The sequence below is a fragment of the Podarcis gaigeae genome (assembly GCF_964106915.1).
Source record: "Podarcis gaigeae genome assembly, chromosome: 3".
Lineage (NCBI taxonomy): Eukaryota > Metazoa > Chordata > Lepidosauria > Squamata > Lacertidae > Podarcis > Podarcis gaigeae.
Genome location: NC_139680.1, coordinates 56,122,539 through 56,147,496, shown reverse-complemented (window position 1 = coordinate 56,147,496; position 24,958 = coordinate 56,122,539). Strand labels below are relative to the sequence as shown.

Sequence of the window (24,958 nt, the reverse complement as noted above, 5' to 3'; positions counted from 1 at the left end):
TGTGCTAATGAAGAAAAACTAATTACATAGTAGTTGTAATCAGTTACCTAGCAAGCCTTTTCCCAAGCCTCCCTTCCAAACAAATGCCTGATTACATCAGAGCCCATCACATTTCCCCTTATTAAAAATGAAAAAACCATACACATAATGACCCAGGAAGTAGCTAAAAGAACAATAGTCGAGTTTTACCAGCTATTAGAACTTTGATCATCTTTGATCAATGCCCAGCAGTTTCACTCAACTCTCTGTCTTTAATTTCATGAAACTACTTTCAGTGAACTTTCCATGTGCTCTTCTTGGGTTAAAAGAGATCAGCACGAATTTAGCACACTGAGAAATCGAAGCATACACACGCACATACCCATAATGTTTACTTTGAGAAGGGGAATCAGCTGAGCATCCATCAGTTCTCAGCTGTGTCCCTGCATGGATTTGTGGAAGGCCAAATGGTAGAGACTGTTGATAGTAAGTAGTAGAGCTAAGCCAAAAAATGATCAGAAGTCATTTGTCTGAGGAAATCTGAGCTCCCCCCACTTGCTAACTTCGCACAAACTACTAAAAGAAGGCCACTTTGCAGAATTTTCCCAAAATATTCCCATCATTTTCTTCCCATAACAACTCTAGATTGTGGTGGGTACAAAATTATGACCAGGTTGCCAATACAGTTTCTGTTGTCAGCTGAAGTAGCAGAATCGGGGGGGGGGGGGGGGAATCCCGTAGGAAAAAGAAATAAGATATGCTATTGCCAAGGTCAGTGCTGGCCCACCCATGAGGCAAATTGGTGACTGCCTCAGGTGGCAGAATCAATAGGAGCAGCAAATCCAGCCTCCAAAGTATGTATTGTCCACTGCTGTTGCCATGCTGGCTGTCAATGCTGACCCTGTTTGCCCTCAATGCTTCCTCTGCAGTGGCCTCTTGGCAAATAGGAGGCACCACTGATCTCCTCCCACCTTTGTTCCTGATGTAGATATTCGCTCATTCCTTCTTCCCTGGCCAGTGTAGGTCACAAAATATATTGGGCTCATCCTAGCAAACGAGTCCCAGTTGTGGCTGGGGCTCACTGGGGCTGGTAGGGCAAAAGGCAGAGAGACCAACAGCAGATGGGACCAGAGTTAATGGCAGGTAGTGCCAGCTAATCCTATTATTGTTCCTATCCTTTTCCCTCTGGAGTTGCACCAGGGCAGCACTGAGACTAAGGAAGAAGTTGACAAACATTGCCACCCCCTGAAATAGTTGCAAGTAAGAAGGCAGACAGATGGTGGCAGACAGAGCACAAACTGAGGTTGGGGGAGCAGTGCCCCATTTGCCCTGATGACCTAGCTTCCATTGTTAACCCCCATCGAAACAGTGGAGGGGGGGAATTCCTTTTCCCACTAGAGAAATGTCTTCCTTTACACCAATGCCATGTTGACCAGCATCAAGTAGTTATTAATAGTAGGCCCCCCCCCTTTGGCTGTACACTTAGGGGAGGAACTAAGATACAGGAATGATACAGGAAACAGGAACAGCCAATGATAGCTTGACTATTTGCAAATTCTTCCACTTTTGGATTTTCAGTTACAGTATTGCTTTTCTAACTTATTGAAACTGTACTTATCAATTGGTCTGAAAGCTTCTTTAATGGATCATCTGGAGGAATTACAGCTAGGGGCTAATTAGACACCTCTGTCCCACAGCCTGTGCCATTGGTATCAGCAGCATGTGAGACCAAATTTACCACTAAGAAAAATCAGATTAATAAAGTTCTGATCACCTCAGAATTGCTGGATTAGTCAGCTGTTTTGGGAGAAAGGGGCTTTGTTATTTTGTTGCTTGTTGAAGAACACGCTCTTAGTATGAAACCAACAATCAAGTGCACTTCTGTTCAGTTCATAAGGTTACTTAATCAATGAAGTCCTACCTTCAAAACACAGAATCCAATTTCTTTCCAAATAGGTGTTTGCAGTAGCTTGATAAGTGGAATATAATGCTATACTACTGCAATCGACTCTTGAATAGATAGCATACACCTTAAATTAATCCCATTGAAATTGTTGCTGCAGATGTTGAAAGGAGATGCATTAAGCTCGACCTGGACTCTCTAGGACTGAATTCACAAATGTATGACATTATATGACAAAATGGAATAAGGTGTATTTTACCTGATTTTCCATTATAAAATAGCATAGTAAGAAACATTTGAGGAAAAGAGCACCTGAGTATGATTTTGTCCATTTCCTACCCCACCTTCATTTGGCAGCAAAACATATCTTGTTCTTGGTAAGTTCTTGGTAATTCTGGAAGTTTAAAGAAATGTAAAGTACAATCCTCTACATGCCTACTCAAATGAAAGTCTTATTGAGTTCAACAATGAGGCAAATGGGTGTTGGACTGCATCTTAAGCCCATCACAAATTTTCAGTAGGTTTGCATGAAAAAACACATCACAATAAATTGGGGTATTGTGCAGATAAACAATTTTAAATTCACAGGTTGAGCTGAGCAAGCTGTGGCATGTTTATGAAACACTTTACCCTGAGTGGTGAAAGTCACTGGTATCGGCCAGGCAGCTGCTCTACAATATAACACAAAGATAGTGATGCTGATTAATTGCACATGAACTTTATCAGAATGACACCTCTTTAACAATGTGTTAGGTAATTATTTTAATGAATTAAGCACTTGTTTTTATTTAAAGTAATTGTACATCTTAATGTATTAAGTAACTGCTCTATTATTATTATTTTCCAAATATTAAAGTAGAGTTCCATTTTTCTATTTTAAGGTGCATTAACTTGTCCTTCTGGTGTGTCTCCTAAAAGCCCAGAAGTTTGTTCTGGATGAGACATATGCTTCTTATTCTCAAAATCTCTCTCTCCCCCCCCCCTCTGTTTTTTTCTGTTTTTAAGCTAAGTTCAAGTTATCAAATACTGATACCATTTTTTAAATACCTAGGCTGATGGGAGCTCTAAAAGATATAACAACCAGGAGTGAAGTTGATGTGCTTAATGAATTGAGATTGGCAATCTCTCCCAAGATCACAGAATCATAGAATTGTAGAGCTGGAAACTCAGAAATTATTAAGGGAGACCTAATATAGTTCATGCACACCTTTTGTATTTAATGGATGGTCTCCCAAATATCTGTTTTCTTTTCCCCCTACTACACACAGAGTGATGCACTTTTAAATATCAGATTTAGTCAAGAACTGCCGAATAACCTTGGCAAAATAAATAATAATCACAACAAAATTAAATTTATTTAGAAAAAAAGGTAGTTCAGGCATATAAAAAGCATGCTGTGTACTAGGTAGCTTTATTAGACTTAGCTGATGTTCAGTGCACTCCTAACTCCTTTGTGGATGATGTGTGTGTCAGTGGGGGTGGGGGTGGCTGCTAGGACATTATCCTGGCCTCCACCATGCTGCTTGTTGTCAGAGCTCCACCACAGTGGCCACCTGAGCTTCACCAAGTTGAGTAGGAAGCTATTGCCAGCAGATAATATCAAAATGGAGCTTGACACATAGGGTTGTTGGTGGCTTTGGATCCTATGTTTGCAAAACTCCATTGAGCCTCTGTGTAATATGAGGATTGGGACCCTCAGCTACACCAGTCTCAGACAGTCCAACTGCCCCTATTTTCCAGGGACATCCTGAATTTACAGAAGCCACCCCAGTTTTTTTATTTGACCCCAGAAGGTCCCGCTTTTCCTTAGGATGTCCCTATTTTCATTGGAGAATTGTTGGAGGATATAGAGTTATGTGACCCCAGAGCCAAGGAGATAAGTAACTATACAACTTTTAGAAGACATCTGAAGGCAGTCCTATATAGTTTTATGTTTTATATGTGTTGGAAGCCACCCAGAGTATTATCCTCCTCATCATCATTATGGAATAGGACGTCCCGATTTTCTTCAGAGAAATGTTGGAGGGTATGCAGTCTGGAGCAAATTATTGTCTCTGCACCAATTCTAGGAAGCAATTCTACATAGATGTATGCCACATGGACAGCAAAATCGATCAAGTATACCAAACAGATAGCAACCTGATCTCTTATTCAGAGGAGGGGCTCTACTGATGTGGAGTACAGATAGGCTGTCAGGCCTGATGTTTCATGGATTTTCTTTTTCTTTTTAACCAAGCACTAGCAATCTGTTTAAAGTTTTCCATTGACCAATGAATTAGCATGTAGATTATACAAAGGGAAGGCAGGAAGACAACTAACGAACAGAGTCTGGCACTTTATTAGGTCATATAGAAAAGCATTTTCAACAGCTGTTTTACAAGTGTGTAACTCCTTCTCATATAAACTACTTAAAAACTACTACTGGTGTAACCCCCTTTTTTTGAAGTTTGGGAACTGTGGTTAAACTGTATTGGAAGTTTCAGCAGCAATATGTTTTTGGCTGTTTTAATAATAGTATTTCAAATATGAAATTCAAGAAGGGCTAGTTTCCTCTTTTTTATCTTATTGTTATCCACCCTATGATTTCAAGGTTGGGCATCTTTACATTTAAATAATAAAAAACTAGCCCAAAACCTCCAGTGCAGGCTGCTGTGTATCCAACCATTTCTAACAGACCATAAATACAATTTCCCCTCTATTCTATCACCTTTAACTTCTCATTACCATATGAATTATTAGTTGAGAGTACAAAAATGGAAGTGTTCATGAAAGCTTGCCCAAATGTGCTGTATCTACAGTAATGGGGAATTTAATTTTGTAATCAGTTCCATTCTAACTGGTAGAGATGCTGAGGTTAAAAAAAATATGCTGCAAACCAATTTAACTGGAACCACAAGCATGCTTAATAGTATCTGCCCATGAAACTACCTTCAATATAACCCTACACTGTTGGATCCCAGCACTATTTTCAATTTTCAATTGTTAGATATATGATCAACCATGTCAAATCTGCCCTGAGTAATAGAAGTTGGAAAAATAAAATGAAGTCATTTACTTAAAACATTTTGATAGCTATTTGTCCAAAAAATCCTGGTCAGATTTTGTGCTCAAAGGCATTTACCTACAAAGTTAACCAGATGCTTTGAGAAGAAAACTAATTTAATTTCACCGTTATCTTAACAGAACATCTGTTAAACCAATATCCAAAGAAGGTAATGTGTTCAAAATTAAATATCCTGCAGGTAGCCTTATTAGAATACACGCAACACTGAAATTTAACTGCTAACCACTTCATTATAAATGTGAACCACAACAATTTAATTATTTCTTTGATGGTTATAAACTAATAAGGCACCAATGCATCTCTAGTGCCAAATCACTCTTGCAGCTAATATGGAAGGATTAATACAATGAACAAATCACCACATTGTCATGTTAAAAAATTAATTTCCTACCTTTTAAACATTACAAAACACTTAGTATTTTTAACTGGTGTGTTAAACATCCTTTTGAAATGTCACATTTAACTGACTCATTACTGAAAATTTAATACCAGGAAGCTGGAAGTGCTACCTTAGGTCCTCAATGCATGCCATGTATGAGAACCTCAACAGTCCATTTCATTATGCTCTTACTGCTACAGGGCTCTCTAGTGGGACTAATTCAGCCAGCTAGCCCTAGTGACTATCTAATGCTTATTAGATGGATTTCCCCCAAATAGATTTTTGATTTTTGAATTTTATTGTTATTCATGTTTTTATACTGTATTTTATGCTGCTTTTACAATTAAGTGTTTTAATTTTGTTGTTAGCCACCCTGAGCCCGGTTTTCTGAACCGGGAAGGGCGGAGTATAAATAAAAAAATTGTTATTATTATTAGTGTTTTATATGCACTATAGCACTGTGACACCAGATGGCGATGTGGAGTCCCGTCTTTTGCCAACGTGATTTCTCATTATGAAGTTTACAATGTGTTTTCCTGAAACACTTTTTTTTATGTGTCTAGAGATCCAGCCCCTGTCGCTGATCTAGCCTTACAGATAGTCTTCTGCACTCCATAAATCCCAGCAGCTGCTTCTGCAGCAGCAGCATGTCAAGGTAGACTGCTGCTGCAGCAGGTGTCTCTGGATCAATAAGGCTGAATCACAGCTAGGGAAGGCAGGCTTTTGCTCTGTTGGGCACTGCACCAGTGATTTTCCCATGCATGTGGATATCTCAGTGAACCCGTCATTTTATGCTACAGCCAGGAACATGCTTCATCAACATCTCACAAAATCTTTCCAATTATAGATGTGTGGCATATTATTCTTTCATATATTCCAGAGCTTTGCCCTAGCACACATAGGGTGGCCACGTGTCTTACTTTACAGAGGACAATTCTCTATTTGAAGGGCTGTCCTGCTCCTTACTGCAGAGGTTTTCAACCTTTTTGAGTCCACGGCTCCCTTGACCAACTACATTCTTTCTGAGGCGCCCCTGTGGGGCTCAGGAGCCCAGTTATGTCACCCCTTGCCTGCAGAACTGGCAGCCCCTTACCCCTTTTTGAACAGCCTCCCTTGTGGAGTGTTCACTCAACTCCTCTTCTCTCCCCTCTACTTGGGAGTCCTCTAGGCAGCCACTGCCCCCCTCAGGTCTCTGAGCTGCCCCCTCTGCCCCAAAGAGAGGTGTTTCCCAGAGGCACCGTTCGCCTGGGGAGCTTATAGCCAGGGCTACCGCAATAAACATGTGTGCAAGTCTTTGGGAGGCAGAGACATGAGAGGGCATCAGAGGAAGGAGGGAAAGAAAGAGGGACAGAGGCCAGCGTTGCCCACAGCACTCCTGTCCATCGTTCAAGACACCCCAGGGTGCCACAGCACACTGGTTGAAAATCCCTGCCCTACTGACTGGGTGGTGGGCACTAGAAGGACTCCTATGTTGTTAATTAGGTTAAACTGCTCTTTAATCCCATTACCTCTGGTGGTTCAGGTGAGGGAAGGGGAGTAGTGACCCCCTTTATGCACCTTTTTGGGTGAGGGACTCATCCTGAGGCTTACTCTCTGGGCTCTGGGGCTGCCCTTGAGGCTAAACCGCTTCATTGAACCAAAGCTATGGGTCCTCAGGGTGTGTGGGGTGGAAGAGCATAGGCCTTCCTACTCACCTTCATGGTGGGTCTTGGGAATGGGAGGTAGGCTAGACAGCTGTGCATCCAGGTCCTGCAGGCAGGACTTTTGGTTGCCCTAAAGGCTGCAATTTATTTCAGATTCATGCTTGCTCCTGCACCAATAGTGTTTCCCTCAGCAGGGTTTTTTTTAATGGGTTTTAATCTTAAATAAAGCAGTCCTAGTTCAACCCACCCCATGTGTCTTCTTTATCCGGCTATCAGGTCGCAATGCAGTTTGCCCACTACCATCTAATATGTTCATAGTTGGTTGGGTTTCCCATGTTCAGTTTCAATACTATCTCAAGTAGAAAGCACAGCTCTCCCCAAACCCATTCAAAAAGATTTAGAAAGGGGAAACAAGCAAAGGGAATGTCTCCGTTTATAACTCCCTTTTCAACAAATGTAAGCATTCTCTGCTACTATAATCCGTGGCTTGATATTTAGTATCTCCAATTATTTGTCTCTTTGGAGTAATTGTTTATTTTAATGTGCGACAGTTTATCCTCAGTGACTTGCTACTAGTGCTTCAGACAATCGTTCTGCCTACATATCTTTAGCACAGGGACAGTGAGAGATAAATATGTACCATAAAATTAAGGCAATGTAAAATATCGTTGAAAGAAGCTAATATCTTTAAATCCAAACTATACCTTTGAAGCTAGTTAGGAAGCTTCACCTAGTTCAGCCTGTGTTTGCATGACTGCTATCTGGAGTGGGAGGGAGGATGGTGTTTGCAAACCAGAGCATATTATGTATGCATTAAGTCGCCTTCACTGGCCACCAGTTTCTTTCTAGGCTGAGCTCAAAATCACCTGGTGTTGAAAGCAGTCTTTAAAGCAGTCTAGGAATAAAGTCCTTTTCAGAAGCTAGCTCACATGTTAAAATCAACATATGAGCTGGTCAGATCTAGGTAGCCCCATCCCAATAGCCCCCTTGATGTCCATGAGTTGAACATGTGTGAAAAGGTAAAACCTACATGTGTAGGGCGCTGACATCAAGGAACTGATATCAAAACATTTAAACAATAAAATTAATTCATTGCTGATGTTCTATTTGAATTGCTGAACTCTATACAGGGCTACCATGAGAATGGTCTGGAAGCTGCAGCTGGTGCAGAATTTATGTAGTAAAATCCCATCTGGTTGCTTGGGCTTTCTCTGACCAATTGAACTAGAAACTTCTGCACTATTATCTGTTTCTTAGTTTTTAGTTTCTTAGTTTTAAATTGTTACAACATGTGTTTTTACTGTTGAATACCACTTTGAGTTTTCTTTGTCTAAGTAATTTAGAAATATTACAAAAAAACAAAACCAACAAAAACACAGAAAAATAATACCATAGTAAAAAATTATCAAAACTACAGTGCAGCTGAAACTCATAAATCAAAACAGGACTAAAAACAAACCATTGGAAACTAAATATATTTAATCAACTAGCCACAAAAGTCTTCCCAAAGAGTCAGGCTTTAAAGGAAGGCTGAACAAAAGTAGTCTGTCCCATTCGATGGGGATGAAAGTAGTAGGGCATTAAGCTGAATATCATCAAAGAGGATGGTGGATATTTTCTACAATAGTCAGTGTTGAGAAGGAAGAGAAAATTCTCAGCAAAGCCTTTTCTGAGAAACTTCAGCTCAGTTAATACTGAATGTTGCAGTTCACACTGATGCATAATAGAAGAAATGGGCTTACAGGGGAGGACTGGAAGTAGGAGGGCAGTGGGACAAATGGTTGTGCCATATTAACAGTCAACACTGGCCCTGGAGGAACAGTGGATGGTGTAGTAGGGCACTCATTTGACCAACCATCAGTCATGTTGCTGCTAAGTAAGAGGTAGGGGGTGGCAGTAAAGTCTGTATGGGCAGATCCAATCTGGTGCTTTTGCCAGTGTGCTTGCAGGATGCTGGCCTTGCCATCACTGGCTTGCCCCTCCATCTCCTGGAAAGCAGCAACAACATGACAAATCTGAGGTGTGGTAAGTACTACCACCCCACTATGTCATCAATTACTGCCTCACTGAACTTTGTGGGACTTGCTTTGGGGTGGACCTGTATAGTACTGTGTTGTCTCCAGATTTAGAAGATTTTGGAGTGTCACTAGATGTATCTTTCTTAATGCCAAGTTACGCTTGATGCCATGGCAAGTTTGACTCCGCAAGTAGAAATAAAGAAATATTTTCAGTTAATCCTGCGTTCAGTATAACATTGCAAATTCTTTCCATGCCAATACTTTCAAGTTACCTTCTTTAAAGGTAATAAGAGGAAAATGAAAATGTGATGCAAACACCCAGTGTTGCTTTGTAGTTCTTTGAAATAAGTGCACCAGATGCACCTCCATTGAATCCAGTTTGTGAATTAGAAATAAATTCTGTCTTAAAAAATAACATAAAAAATAGTAAATTAGTCTGTTTCTACTAAGTAAGGCAGATATATGACTGAGGTGGTGGCAACATGGTGACTAGTGACTTAACAGTACTTGTGTAACAGGATATGCTCTGGGTGATACGAATTCCTGACAGCAAATTTTATGTGTATAGAGCGGCTTTCTAAAACATATCTTTTGTCCTTCTCTTTGTCACCAGGCTACATGATCATAATAATTTTGACAGGCTGTGAAAGCCATGCTGTCATAGGTAAGACATTAACAGTGACACAATGACATGAAGTGTTCTGAGTCCACTGCCAAACTTCAAACTATGTATCTGTCCCAGGCTATAATGTGATGTGAACAGCTCTGCTAGGCTCCTCACTGGCAGTTCTTTAACTGCTTCAATCTTATGAGGAGGTGGTAATCTCATCGTTCTGAATAGCCCATTATCGTTATCAGGGCTCTTTTCACTTCAATAAAGAGCAGCTGTAAAAAATGACATGACCTCTGTGACAAGGGGAAGGGGGGCGAAGGAAGCAGCCATTAGTAAACTTCTCCACAGAAGATATGCCAGTAGCTTGAAATGTGTTGTTGGCATCTTGATATTACTGAGTAATGACAGAAAACATAGGCAAGAGAAGTAAGCCTCAAAACCTACCTCTTCCCACCCCCACAAATATTTTATGTGGCAGAGAGCCATAAATCATACCCATATACAACAAAGTATACCCAGCTGGGCAATTATTAGACTGTAATTTTTACTTAGCAATTCCTAAAACCATCTTGTGCAAGATTATCTCTCATGGTTTACAACCTCAGCCATGTCCCTCGTGTAAGATAATGCTTAGCCCTATGCTTCCCTAAAGGTTACTTTTTATTCTCTATTTAGAGCTAATTCAGTGCAATATCTTTCTTTTTTAAAGATTCAATCTTCCTTTCCCAGCAGGAGGAAATGCTCAGGAGTGCCATTACACATTTGATGTCATATTTATTCTCAGCTGCAAATTCAAGTAATGCAAAGAATTCAATGAGATATCTATGAGACAATCTAACAGATGCTCTTCTAGATGAAATTCACAGTTTACCTCATTACTAGCCTGAATATTTTCTGCAATGTGCACACTAGAGTTTCATAGCCAAGATGGTTGCTGGTTTACAGCTAGGTCAAATCATTTCCTACATTTTTAGATTATTTCTATCACCATCTTATACTGTACTGACATTTTATATTAACATTCTAATCTCTGCAGGCCTGTGATGGATTGGTGATTGAGGACATCAGGAATAGGTCAGCATCCAGTGATACAGCTGTTACCAGGGAGTTTCAGAAATATGTAAAGATATGTGACAAAGGAGAAGCTATTGAACTCAACAACCTAGGCCCCATCTGCACTTTACATTTATGGCAATATCAAACCATTTTAAACAGCTGTAGCTTCCTCCAAAGAATCTTGGGAACTGTAGTTTGCTAAGGGCATTGAGGGTTGTCAGGAGACACCTATCCCCTCGCAGAGCGACAATTCCCAGAGTTCCTTGGGAAGAGGGTTTGGTTGTTAAACCAATCTTGAAATTAGTCCAGGACATGTGGATCAGGTTGGTTTATACTGGAATTTGCAAAGATCAATGTCCTCAGGTGTCTCTACTCCCAGGAAAGAAACATATGCACTAACTTTACATTACTTTTGTGATAATGGTAACAAAATGCAGTAAGCCACCAGCATCCAGATTTACGGTAGATCCCATTGTTTTCTGTAGCTAAGAACAAACCTTAACTTTTGCTAGTGGCTTGTTTGGAGAGAAAGAAGCTATGGCTTCAGACTACACAAGCCAGCATGGAAATGATGGAGCATCAAGTAAATTGAGATGCAGTAGAATATATACTTAATGTTCTCTAATAAAACTCAAGGCAGAAGAGCACCAAAGGGAAACAGTACTTCTTGCTCAGCCACAGGTGTCTTCTACATTTGTGAAAGGAAGTCCTCTGACATCACATACAATATAAGATACAACCAAAACTTTCGCTCCTTTAAATGTCCTTTATATCACAGACTAATCAACCCATCACAATAATCTTAACAAGGGGTCAAGGAGTAGAGAACGTAACACTCCAATGCTTTGGCTCACTATCGTGCCTCAGTTCTCGCAAAACTATTTTATGTTTTCACATTAGGTTCACAACTCTATAAAGGAACCAGAAAGCAGTAAGCTACATAATACAAATGTATTTATCCTTTGCTTAACTATCAGCTTTGATAACTACAGATATGAAGTTCTCATTAAATGAAAGTATGAGATCTATGAAATTTCTCACATCTGAAGTCACACACACACACACCCTAAATTGCACAAAATCACATAGGTAGCTTGTAGACCTACATGATTTCTGCAACAATTTAGGACATGCACAGCAAAAGGCATGCAACTTATTCATTGTTCCCAAGGTGATTTCTTCATTTAAAAAAAATGGAAGGAGTTTAAATAGATACAAAGCAACATCCTCAGAATTCGGGTGGTGTTAACATCAGTTGGCTTAGATATATCAGATGGCAAATTACCTTTGATAGGTCCCCAGCCTCCAAGTAGAAGCAGATAACAAATACATTCCATGTAACCCAGAGGACTAACCAGACAGCGTACTGTAAAAAAAAGGAAAAAAGGAATAATGCATCATGAATCCCAAAATCAGCGGTGTTTAAATTAAGCTTAAACTACAAATCTCAAATGACAACAACACCCTAGTATTGTCGATGCATTAAAGCTATGTGGAGTTTCATTCATAAAAGAAAATATTTCCATTCCACTTGGAACAAACTAGTTATAGCTGCTGGTTTTAGAAAACTTGTAGGGGTATTACTATGCCATGTTACATAGAACTGCAGCTTGTGGCAAGACGTTAGTGTAATATAAAGCTAAGGATCTCAGTATTTATGACAAAGAAGTTCTATATTTCTAAGTGCCGTAGCTGCAGACGAAGATTTGAAATTCTAAAACTGCCTGATACAGGTGTAGAAATTCAGAAACTAGGTCAATGGAGAGTTTCTAATAGTGTAAGGAGGACAGGGGCAGGACTTCCATATTTAGCACAGCTTTCTGTTACTCCTTGTAACCCTCCTTCTTCTCTCCATTGCATCTGCATTCATGGACCAACCTTCTATGCACCCCTTTTTATTTCTTTGCTAGAGCCTTTGCCAAAACAAACAAACAAACAAAAATTCCAAAACAACCTCTGATATTTCTACAAGACTAAATTAAGGGGGGGGGGGCTTTATGCTAATGTGCCTCATTTTCACAATAATTAAATTGATTATACAGGCCCATTATATCACTTATGTGGAAAATTGTTTTCCAAGCTACTATAAACACAGCCATAAGGCTATGCATCCTCATTTTGTTATTTAGTAAATGTTCTTTGTTGTTCTATCCATGTTAAACACTGTAGCTGTGTTTTAGTTATTCAATGCTATTATATTCCATTTAAGTTTAATTTTACACACTGTCATCATTAAATTCTTTTTATTAGTTTGATAGCTCATATTTCTGTGGTCATTACAGTGCTTTTGTTTTTGACCACCTTCCACATTTTGACATCCTTTTTCATAATAATAAATTGTTGAGTGTACCATATGTTATATTTCAAATGCAATCTTTGCATAAAAGTGTGTTTGTGTGTGGGTGTGTGGGCGGGCGGAATAACAGAATTCAGACCAGCATAGCAGCTTCATTGTGGAGGAAGGGGAAAGTTATTTTGCATTCTGCCTGTACCTCCTCACCACTAAAATGATGCTCCAGAAGTCTCCAAAATTGGAACAACTGAGGGGGGGGGGGGGTTGAAGCTGTAGGGGCTATAGGAGAAAGTTGGTATTTGTAAAGATAACCTCCCTCTTCCTGCAGTGGAAGTTTCCATTGGATCTCAGGCAAGTCTGACCCCAACCCATTGTGTTTTGATAAGAATAGTAGTTCTTGTTCTACAATTCAATGAAAATCATTTCGTTCCACTTTGGTCACAGTTTTTGATTCACCATAGTTTGCTATTTTGTTTGAACCAAACAAATTGTGATTAATCTTAACTATGGTTTGTTGAAACAAGCCAACTTCAAAACATGTAGCAGGCTTGTTCAACAAAGCACAGTTAAGATTAGAATTATGTCCAGACCTCAAACTGTTATTAAAGTGTAGCTAATCAAAAACCAAAGCAAAAGCTTCAAATCTCCTCAGTGTAGAGACATCGGAGAAAATAGGGGAAAATGCCTGATTCCAAAACCCATTCCCATCATGGCAGAACATGGTGGCCCCATGTTACACAAAAGCATTGCATTTTCATCAATTGCACATATTGCTGTAACCAGAAGAGCATAGTTGAAGCAGGGTCACCAACCCAGAAGGTATGATGACTGTAACATTTTATTAGCTATAGCTTCACAGAGGAAAATGGCATGGCTGCTGTTGCTGCTGCTTGCGTGAGTGTGGGAAGACCGCTCCCTCTCCTGCCAACTCCATCCGGCCTAGGGGGCGGGGCCTGCGCTCACTGCCACAGCATAAGAGGCCTGAGAGAGGCCTCCGGGACACGGCTGCTGCTGCTGCTGCTTGCGTGAGTGTGGGAAGACCGCTCCCTCTCCTGCCAACTCCATCCGGCCTAGGGGGCGGGGCCTGCACTACCACTACAGTTTAGAGGCCTGAGCAGCTACCGGCAGCAATGGACACAATGGTTTTAAATGTTTTAATCGCTTTTAATTTGCAGCACTTTAAATGGTGGTTGTTGTTTTTTATAATATTATATTATTTCATTATTTTATTTTTGCTTGGGGTGGGATAAGCATTTAGTCAGGGCTATTGCTTCTTGCTTTGTTTTGTTTTGTTTTGTTCTGTTTTGTTTTATTATTATTATTATTCTGTTAAATTATTATATAGTTTGTATTTTGCCTTTTAAGGGGAAGGGTCATGGCTGCCTGGGAGTGGGCCTCAGCCAATAGATTGGGTGGGGCAGGTTCCACAGGGGGAGATGTATTGGGACACCCGATCTCAGTGATCACGGGCAGGAGGAGGAGTTATGCTAAGACCAGACCATGTTCATTACCGAGGAGGCAGGTTTAGTCGTTGTTTGAGGACTATCCCTGCCTCCAGGTCTGGTCCTGACCGAAAGGATACAGTAATCAGCAAGGGAAACCCACATGACCTGAAAGTGTTGCTGTGCAATGTCAGGTCAATGATTAATAAAACCACTGCCATCCACGACCTGATTGTGGATGGAGGATTTGATCTGGCATGTGTGACAGAGACCTGGTTGGATGAAGCAGATGGGCCTGTCCTTGCCGCTGCTTGCCCACCAGGTTTCTCTTACGCACAGCAACCCAGGTCATGTGGGCGGGGAGGGGGGGTTGCAGTGATTTTTAGGAAGTCATTAGTCTGCACCAGGCGTCCTATTGGGAAGACCCAGTTTTCTGAGTGCATGTTCTGGAAGTTGGGCAATAGGGGCAGTACAGGATTCCTACTGGTGTACTGACCTCCCCGCTGCACCAAGGATTCCCTGCCCGAGCTGCTTCAGGTCGTGGCGGATATGTTCCTGGAGACACCTAGCTTGGTTGTCCTGGGGGATTTTAACATCCATGCCGACACGACCTTACAAGGGGCCGCTCGGGACTTCGTGGAAAGCATGGCCTCCATGGGGCTGTCCCTGAATAAGTCTGGCCCAACTCATAGCCACGGACACGCCTTAGACTTGGTGTTTACCTCTACGGATGTTGGTGATCTGACATTAACTAAAAGCGAAACAAAAGAAGTGCCATGGTCAGATCACTTCCTGGTGCAACTGGACTTCTCCGCAACCCTTCCCCTCCGCAGGGAGGTGGGACCGATTCGGATGGTCCGCCCCCGCCACTTAATGGATCCAATTGGCTTCCAGAGAGTGGTAGGGGATGTTTTATCCCAAGTTGATGGCCTTTCAGCTGATTCCCTGGTGGCCCGCTGGAATGCGGAGTTAACCAGGGCTATTGACTGTCTGGCTCCGAAGCGCCCTCTCCGATTGCATGGAGCCCGGACAGCCCCGTGGTTTTCCCCGGAGCTGAGGGTGATGAAACAATCGTTGAGACGGCTAGAGCGCCGGTGGCGGAAAACTCATTCTAAATCAGACCAGACACGGGTTAGAGCTCAACGTCGAGCCTACCAAGTGGCAATGGCGACGGCGAAGAGGGCCTTCTTCGCCGCCTCCATTGCATCTGCAGAAAACAGCAGCAGGAGACTTTTTCAGGTGGTTCACAATCTATCAGAACCACCTGTACCACCGGGGCCTGGTAGGGACCCCAAGATCTCCTGCAATGCTTTTGCAAAGTTTTTTGCAGATAAAATCGCTCAGATTCAGAAGCAGGGAGCAGGGCCAGGGCGGGAGAGTGCTAGAGTTCTGTCTGGTCCTGTTACATGGGATCAATTCCAATCTGTTACCTCCGAGGATGTGGACAGGCTGCTTGGACGAGTGAAACCGACCACCTGTCTCCTTGATCCTTGCCCATCCTGGCTGATAAAAGCGAGCCGGGAAGGGCTGGGCGATGGGCTCTGCGGGGTGGTGAATGCTTCCCTCTGTGAGGGAGCCTTCCCAGACCCGCTGAAAGAGGCGGTCATTAAACCGCTTCTTAAAAAAACATCTTTAGACCCGGCCAATTTGGCCAACTATCGCCCAATCTCAAATCTGCCATTGAGCGGGTGATTGAGCGGGTGGTTGCTGAACAACTCCAAGCACGCCTGGAGGAAACGGACCATTTGGATCCCTTCCAATCGGGATTCAGGCCTCACCATGGGACTGAAACTGCCTTGGTCGCGCTGGTTGATGATCTCCGGCGGGCTAGGGACAAAGGTGAGAGCTGTTTCCTAGTTCTGCTGGATCTCTCAGCGGCCTTCGACACCATCGACCATAACATCCTTCTGGACCGTCTACAGGGGCTGGGAGCTGGGGGCACTGTCATACAGTGGTTCCGCTCCTTCCTCCTGGGCCGTGTCCAGAAAGTGGTGGTGGGGGGTGAGTGTTCAGACCCCTGGGCTCTCACTTGTGGGGTGCCTCAGGGTTCTGTCTTCTCCCCCATGCTTTTTAATATCTATATGAAGCCGCTGGGAGAGATCATCAGGGGGTTTGGACTGGGTGTTCATCAGTATGCAGATGACACCCAGCTCTACCTCTCCTTTAAATCAGAACCAGTGAAGGCGGTGAAGGTCCTGTGTGAGTGCCTGGAGGCAGTTGGAGGTTGGATGGCGGCTAACAGATTGAGGTTGAATCCTGACAAGACAGAAGTACTGTTTTTGGGGGACAGGAGGCGGGCAGGTGTGGAGGATTCCCTGGTCCTGAATGGGGTAACTGTGCCCCTGAAGGACCAGGTGCGCAGCCTGGGAGTCATTTTGGACTCACAGCTGTCCATGGAGGCGCAGATTAACTCTGTGTCCAGGGCAGCTGTCTACCAGCTCCACCTGGTACGCAGGCTAAGACCCTACCTCCCCGCGGACTGTCTCGCCAGAGTGGTGCATGCTCTAGTTATCTCACGCTTGGACTACTGCAACGTGCTCTACGTGGGGTTACCTTTGAAGGTGACCCGGAAACTGCAATTAATCCAGAATGCGGCAGCGAGACTGGTGACTGGGAGTGGCCGCCGGGACCACATAACACCGGTTCTGAGAGATCTGCATTGGCTCCCAGTACGTTTCCGAGCACGATTCAAAGTGTTGGTGCTGACCTTTAAAGCCCTAAACGGCCTCGGTCCTGTATACCTGAAGGAGCGTCTCCACCCCCATCGTTCAGCCCGGACTCTGAGATCCAGCGCCGAGGGCCTTCTGGCGGTTCCCTCATTGCGAGAAGTGAGGCTACAGGGAACCAGACAGAGGGCCTTCTCGGTAGCGGCGCCCGCCCTGTGGAACGCCCTCCCATCAGATGTCAAAGAGATAAAGAATTACCTGACGTTCAGAAGACATCTTAAGGCAGCCCTGTTCAGGGAAGTTTTTAATATGTAATGCTGTACTGATTGGGAGCCGCCCAGAGTGGCTGGGGAAAACTCAGCCAGATGGGCGGGGTATAAATAATAAATTATTATTATTATTATTATTATTATTATTATTATTATTATTATTATGGCATAAGGCCAAGATCCTATTTCTGTGTGATCCAGCAGGACTGTTATGTTCTTATGAAGGAGAGGATGAAAATGAAGCAGTTCAATGGATATTCATTCTTAGGCCCATGCTCTAGAATTCAAACATCTCTGACACACCTGAACGGCTGTGTGTGAGATAGCTGAAATGTGAATAATTGCCAAGCACATGTGTAAACAGTAACTAACATTTCTAAAGGCAAAAATAGGAGTTCTACTATGGAACAGAAAACACAGGCTGCCATGGTTATTAAAGATATTTGGAGTGTGTGATACTCATCATGCAATAGGTAATAGCCTAGCTCTAAAAAGCTTATTGTCCCCTAGTATGGCTCTTGTTCTTGGGCAAATTGTTTAATACAAAGCAACAATCCATCATTGACTGATTGTGTCATAATGGATAATAGCTTGTTGCACACTCAAGTTATCATGAGATAACTGCAATTATATCAACAATGTCTCCATCAAATACTCTTTGTGTCTGTATTTTTTAAATGCTCAGGCTAGGTCCATTATGCTTAAGTGAAAGTTAGCAACATTAGACAGGAGTGCTTTAGGTACCCCAACAAGTTGCTTTCTTAGAAGTACAGTAAACACTTACAAATCCCTTCAGTCTGGAAGAAAACATGCAATGATGGTTGCAGTATTGTATCACTGCATGAGAAGTGATTGCTATAATACATAATACCAGACATATTTTTGTCCCATATCTTTTTACTGTTTTAATCGCTATAGCTCAGCTACTGTGTTGGATCCTCATAAACAGAATTCTCAAGCCAAATGCTCAAGAGCGCAAGGCAGGGAATGATACAAGAGCTACAGCACCAACGGGGGGGGGGGGGAAGTAACCACAATACTATCAAGTTCATCATGCACACATGCGGACAGTGGTTGAGAAAACCCAACACTGTCATTTTCCAAATGAAATGAGAAACTGTCTCAGAAAGGAGAGGTTGAAAGTAAGCTTTGAAGTCTCAAGACTAGAGAGACTGCAGAGGGTCTTGAACTTTGGGAAAATTAGGCAGGGATTCAGCAGGCTTGCCAGCATTCAGCATGATGAGATAAAATATGACTAGCAAGATTTACAAAAGACTGCTTGAACCTCTGTAGTGTTCATGGAATCTTTTGCAGGATTCAGCTTGCTGCTGTTCCCTTCCTTAGGCTCATATCTCTCTCTCTCTCTCTCTCTCTCTCTCTCTCTCTCTCTCTCTCCCCCCCCCCCTCTCATTTCCTGTTTATTTGTTAAGGGACCAGAAGTCTCAAACTAGTGACTCAGGCAGCTCTGGAAGATAGTTATCCCTGAGCCACCTTGGCAGATCATAGCTGTCAGCCCAGCAAGGATCAGGTGACAGGAGGTGTCAACAGGCTCCCACCCAGCTGTTGTACTGCCTGATGAACCGTCTGTTTGCCTCCTAGTCACCAGCTCATTGAACATTCCTGCTTTTGCCATCACCAGCTCAGTCTTCTCTTGTGTTTTCTAGGACCCTGCAACTCACTTGGTATGAGATGTGATGTTATTATAAAATAAAAGCAAAGGTATGCCACAGATTATAAAAGGTACGAGCAACACTGAGAGGAAATGATGCAAGTGTAGATAGTGGAATGAAAAGGGAAGAGGGTATAAAAGTAACGAGGGTACAAACTGTGGGCATTATTGCAATAATGAATTGGGAAACTAGAAAGTAGTTTGAAGAGCTGAACACATAGAAATGATACATGGATGAATGAATGAAACCAGGACATAGACTGTCAACTGAGAGAGACAATGCTGGACTATATGAGCCAGCAATGCAGCTCTTACGTTATTTCTGCAAAGGACAGAAATATAAGCTAATTATTCATTAAAAAGAGATTGTGCAAATATAAAGTATTGAGTATGCCAGTCTTATGCCGCACCACTGTGCTTTAAAAAGATCCATAGGAACAAGATAGCACTCATAAAGAGAAACTAGTTTTAACATTCTCAGCCCAAAGTAAAATGTTTGAAACACCACAATTTCTGTAAACAATAGGAGTTGGCTAGGCAGTTTTCTTTCTAGATATTACTTTTTAGGGTTCACTGCTTTTAAAGAAACAGTTTCAAAGCCTGGGCTGGCAACCCTGATAGGAGAGGAAGCCAACCCGTTTGAAAATAACATGTTTGAAATGAATCCTGCATTCCATTCCCCATGACAATGGAGAGAAAGTCTACCTGTGGTTTTGCAAAATGTGAATGTCTATCATTAAAAGGGCTCTGCATTGAGAAATACTTTAAAGCCAACAGTCTGCAAAAGCCAACCAGAAAAATCTTCACTGTGCTATGAAGATGAGGCCATCAGACCCAATGAGCTTCTATACTAGGGATTTGGCATATCAACACAGCTCAGCAGGAAGCTTAAAAAGATTTTAAGACTAGGCTCAGTCAATTATTCTGTCAATTTACTATTGATTGAATAATATCCAGTCAATAGTAATTTTGGTTGTGGCTCAACCTGCGGAAGTGTCTCTGAGAGAATTTAGCAGATGAGATCCCCAACATTAAACCTTCTCTATTTTCACTTCTCTACCCAGGCCGGCTTTAAAAAACATTTCCTCCCCTGCCCTCATTCCTTTTAATTGTTTGAAAATTTAATCCAGAACAAGCCTGGCATTTCTGTAACTACAGATGCATAAGCTTAGACACTGGCTGGGAAACCTGCCATCAACATTTACACTTGATGCACATACATTGTCTTTTGGCTCTGCACACTCATGTCCATCTGCTTTGATGGCCTGGTGCCCACTCATCAGTCAGTTGGAGTGTTTGACTGGGTCTTAGCGCCAAGTAATGGCCTTTGACAGGCAGCATCCATAACCTTGCCAGTTCTTTTGCACAAAGTAGGTTTCCCCCCGACAAGCTCAAAACACTGGTGTACAACGTCCCTTTGCATTTCTCAACCACTTTTGTGAAACTGCATGCACTAATTTATTATAGCAACATAAAATGAAGATGCTATTGAACAGAAGAACAATAGAATGCTGCTGAAGCACCTACATGCATAAGAAAAAAGAACTGAAGGCAGAACAAACCAAAGACAAATAACAGAAGAAAAACTTATGAATAAGGTGCTGAAATGGGAAAGGAAGCTTTGTTTGACACTGCAATAGGTTGCAGAATGAGTTTGGCTGCAAAACCTATGTTCACTTATTTTGGGATAACCTCCACTCTATGAGACTTTTGCATAAGTAAAAAACAACAACATTAGGATACATGTTACAGCACATTCCACATCTGTGCATCATACTATCAGTTAATTGTCTGGGTCTTTTACAGGTGTGCAAGACTACTGGTAACAAAGGAATTGCTCAGTGATGGAGACCCATCACTGGTTCTCATGGGGATTTCAACAGCAATAGGAAAAATGGTGATGGGTAAAGGCTTATGCAAATCCTGAAGCACTGGGTGGAAAAATTACTGCAATGATCTATTTTATGGTGGTTTTACTGGTATTTGGTTTCTCCTTTTAATTGATGGATTGTTTTATTGACTCTGTAAACTGCATTAGGGACGTAGTAATAAATAATGCTGGCTGTTTAAATAGCCCGCTGTTTCAACCAGTCAGACCACTGATAACTAGATTACTACTTGGATTTGCATATTATTGTAGAAATGAATTTCAAACAATTAATGATGAAAATCAAAGGTTATGAATTTTTCAAAAAGAAATGCCAAGGAAAACATTCCTGGACCACTGATGGCCATAGACTAGCACATGCTGACTCTTTTGAGTATCTGAGGATCTGGTTTCATGGCTCTACTATTTCAACCAATCACACTTTTCTGTTCCTGCAGAGGGAGGGGAAATTGCTGAAAACTTCTTTCCTGTCCATTGCTACCTGCTGAACTGGAGAAAAGTAAATTTGTATAAAAATATTAATGGAAGCTACAACTTGGTGAGCTAGGCTCCAGGTGCTGGTACTTACAACTGCTAAGAATCCCATCCCTTTAATAATATACCCAACGGATCCCTGTGCTCAGCAGGAGAGGAGATCCTGCAGATACCATCGTATCAGGAGGTCCATGACACACAATGTCAGAATCAAGCTTTCAGTGTGGCATCATCTATCTTTAGGAATTCTGTCCTGTAACATTTCAGACAGGCACCATACCTCTATGTTCTTTTCAATGCCCGCTGAAGACCTTCTTCTTTCAAGAAGTGGCCATTTCTATTCCAGTGGGTATTTGCATTGAATTTCAAATTGTTTTTATATATGCAATTGTTTTAGATAAGTTTTTATTGTACTGTGAACTCACCATGAGAGGCTTCATAGGAACTGCTTCATAAATGAAATATATAATAATAAATAGTATAAATGATAATGTATGGAAAAAATGTACATTATACATATGAAAATTTAAGTTACAATTTTCACAGCAGTTTTGAATGTACCCATATTTTAAACATCAAACGGGTAAAATTCAAATGGAAGGGGTCACTTCTTCAAGCATCTTGATAGAATTAAAGGCTAATGTTGGAGCAAAAATGGATTGGCTGGCTGTCACTGACTTCAATGGCAAAGATTCGCTTTTTAAAAATGACCCATTTCCAGCTTTTGTTCTGATGGGTAATACTGGTCTGCAAACTACTTCATACCAAATTGTGCTAAGGTTGCTAGGACAGAATGCCAGATCTTCTCCCTTCTAAAAATGGATCTCCTGATTCCTACATGTAAGAAGCTGACTCTCTGCTTAATGAATGAGATTCTTCCCTGACAACTAAGTGCATACATCAGAGCCATTGGTGGCAAAGGCTTTGTATACTAGTGACTGCACCTTGAACCTTTTTATACAAACTGTGTTGTATTCAATGGTGTAATTCAGCTGAGAGTAAGGCTTCCATCAGCAAAATGGGGAGAAAAGCAGTTTTCAAAAACTTTCCCTCCCCCTGCAGTTTCTGTGCCCCTTTAAATCTGGAAGGTCCCCCTGCATCATATTTGATTCCCTTCCTGTTCCACTGATGGAAGCCTTAGCATCAACTGAGCAACTGTTGGATACAACCCCATTTGTGTATGGCAATGGCAGCATGTGCTTACACTTGAGGACAAGGGGCTGGAAGAGAGAAATCAGCTATGTATCCTTTATTTTCTCTTGCTCATTTTTCATTTTTTTAAAAAAAACCTTCTTATATTCTTGTAATGTCCTTTTGAAAGAAAATCTATAGCCTTATCTTTAAACTCCTGTTGCTTTGTGGCCAAATGCCTGAGCAGTTTTGATGGCTTTATTGATTCATTTGCAAGCACCACAATCATACAAACAGGGCAGTTTTTTTCCACAGCAATTTAGCAGCACAAATTAGTGTGGTTGCCTTCCCTTGTCAGAATTCCTAACAAAGGTTATAAGGAATTCCCTTGTGACTTAATAGTCAACCCATTTTGAGATGAAGGCTGATTTTTGCATTTGTTTTTTGGGCAAATATTAATTGCTCTTCAAATGGACCCCATTGATTTAATGATATCAATATGCAAAGTGTTTCAATATGTATTTGTCTCTTCTTTGTCAAACAAAACAGCCAAAAGTTCAGACTCAGTTTAGGAAAAATAACATTATTTCACACTTAAACATGCTTAAGTGCTTTAGATCTCAAAGAGAAAAATGTGACTTAAAAAAAAAAATTCAACAATGAATCCATAAATTCAAAGTCCTGACTCAAGCATTCTTACTACTTCAGTAAAATGCAACTCACCTAATTTACCCACATGTCTTTCAATAATTAAAATGGAAAGCTGGAAAGCATTTTAGTACTGTATTTTCCATGTCAATATTAGAAATATATTTAGGAAATATATATCATACACACACACACACACACACACACACACATATATGAGAATGAAATTAACCAAACTGGCCACAAGTTTGCATATCTATAATATGTCTGGTAAGAACCTGAGAATTGTTTCCCATGATTAGTAAGAGTCGAACATACTTTTTAAAATGTGACTTTTGAATATAATTTTCTGTTGTGTAGCTCCTTTTACTTTAGCTGGCATAGGCAGCCCTGGCATGAGAGGGGTGAGGGATCTTTAATTATTTGTTCCTCACTGTGGCCCTGATCTGGATCAAGACACCTGCACTTGCTATTTGCAAGTGAGAAAAACTCACAATGAAGTATTGATAAAATGCTGGGGAAAAAATTAAAGCTATGTGTGATTAGACAGGGTTGTTTGGCACAATATATTCTTTAGCAGTATGATTCCACAATTCTTGTGCTTTAGGCTAAACCTGAAACAATATGCTCTTTTACCCTACTATAGTGAAAGGCCACAATTAGAACACCTTATGGCAAACAGGGACGCGGGTGGTGCTGTGGTCTAAACCACAGAGCCTAGGGCTTGCCGATCGGAAGGCTGGCAGTTTGAATCCCCGCGACGGGGTGAGCTCCCGTTGTTCGGTCCCAGTTCCTGCCCACCTAGCAGTTTGAAAGCATGTCAAAGTGCAAGTAGATAAATAGGTTCCGCTCTGGCGGAAAGGTAGATGGCATTTCTGTGCGCTGCTCTGGTTCACCAGAAGCGGCTTAGTCATGCTGGCCACATGACCCAGAAGCTGTCTGTGGAAAAACGCCAGCTTCCTTGGCCTATAGAGCGAGATTAGCGTGCAACCCCAGAGTCGTCCGCAACTGGACCTAATGGTCAGGGGTACTTTACCTTTACCTTTTTATGGCAAACAAGATTGAGGGCACAGGAGAAGGGGACAACAAAGGATGAGATGGTTGGACAATATTCTCGAAGCTACCACCATGAGTTTGACCAAACTACAGGAGGCAGTGGAAGACAGGAGTGCCTGGCATGCTCTGGTCCATGGGGTCACGAAGAGTCGGACATGACTAAACGACTGAACAACAACAACAACATATATATGTGTGTGTTTAAACAATACAACAACAACAACAACAACAACAACAACAACATGGCAAACAAACTAAATACTGTGTCTTGTTATTAAATCAACAACCATCACATTGAGAAAAAAAGTTTGGGTGGTTTTAATGATGATCAGTTGTCCACAAAGGAAGGTATTAGAAATGAAAAGGGCAACAATAGGAAACAGGTAACAGAAAAGCAAATATGTAAATAAATTATAATTGGTAATATAATGGATGCAGTTGAAAAAAGGAAGATGTTGCTATAAGCCAAATCACTTTCACATTTTGCTGACTTGTAATTTTATAAAGTACTTGCACCAGTGTAATGAGTTCTGTAGCAGAAACTGCTGTGATTAGATTGGATGTGGCAGACAGGCCAAAGATTGAAATATTTGGTCATGGCGAATTTGCATAAATGAACACTAGGAAGGAAGGCTGAACTGGTGTGCCTCCTCCTTTGCCAAGGTTTTGATACATATGCTGGAGAGCAAGGGAGGCGGGACATGCTGTGCTAATATTCAGGAGATAAAACCATGATTCATTTTCTAATGCCCCCAAACTGGCTTCTT

General features: G+C 41.6%; 1 protein-coding gene across 5 annotated transcripts in view; it reads right to left on the bottom strand.

The window, feature by feature from the left end:
* Positions 1–24,958, bottom strand: part of NKAIN2 (sodium/potassium transporting ATPase interacting 2) — a gene marked incomplete at its 3' end in the record, with an annotated part of 479,738 nt that overhangs the window by 204,981 nt on the left and 249,799 nt on the right. For all 5 annotated transcript variants that reach the window (XM_083731510.1, XM_083731508.1, XM_083731512.1 and 2 more), the window contains one exon: positions 11,941–12,021. In XM_083731510.1, the coding sequence (XP_083587636.1) occupies positions 11,941–12,021 (81 nt within the window). The remainder of the gene's footprint in view (positions 1–11,940; positions 12,022–24,958) is intronic.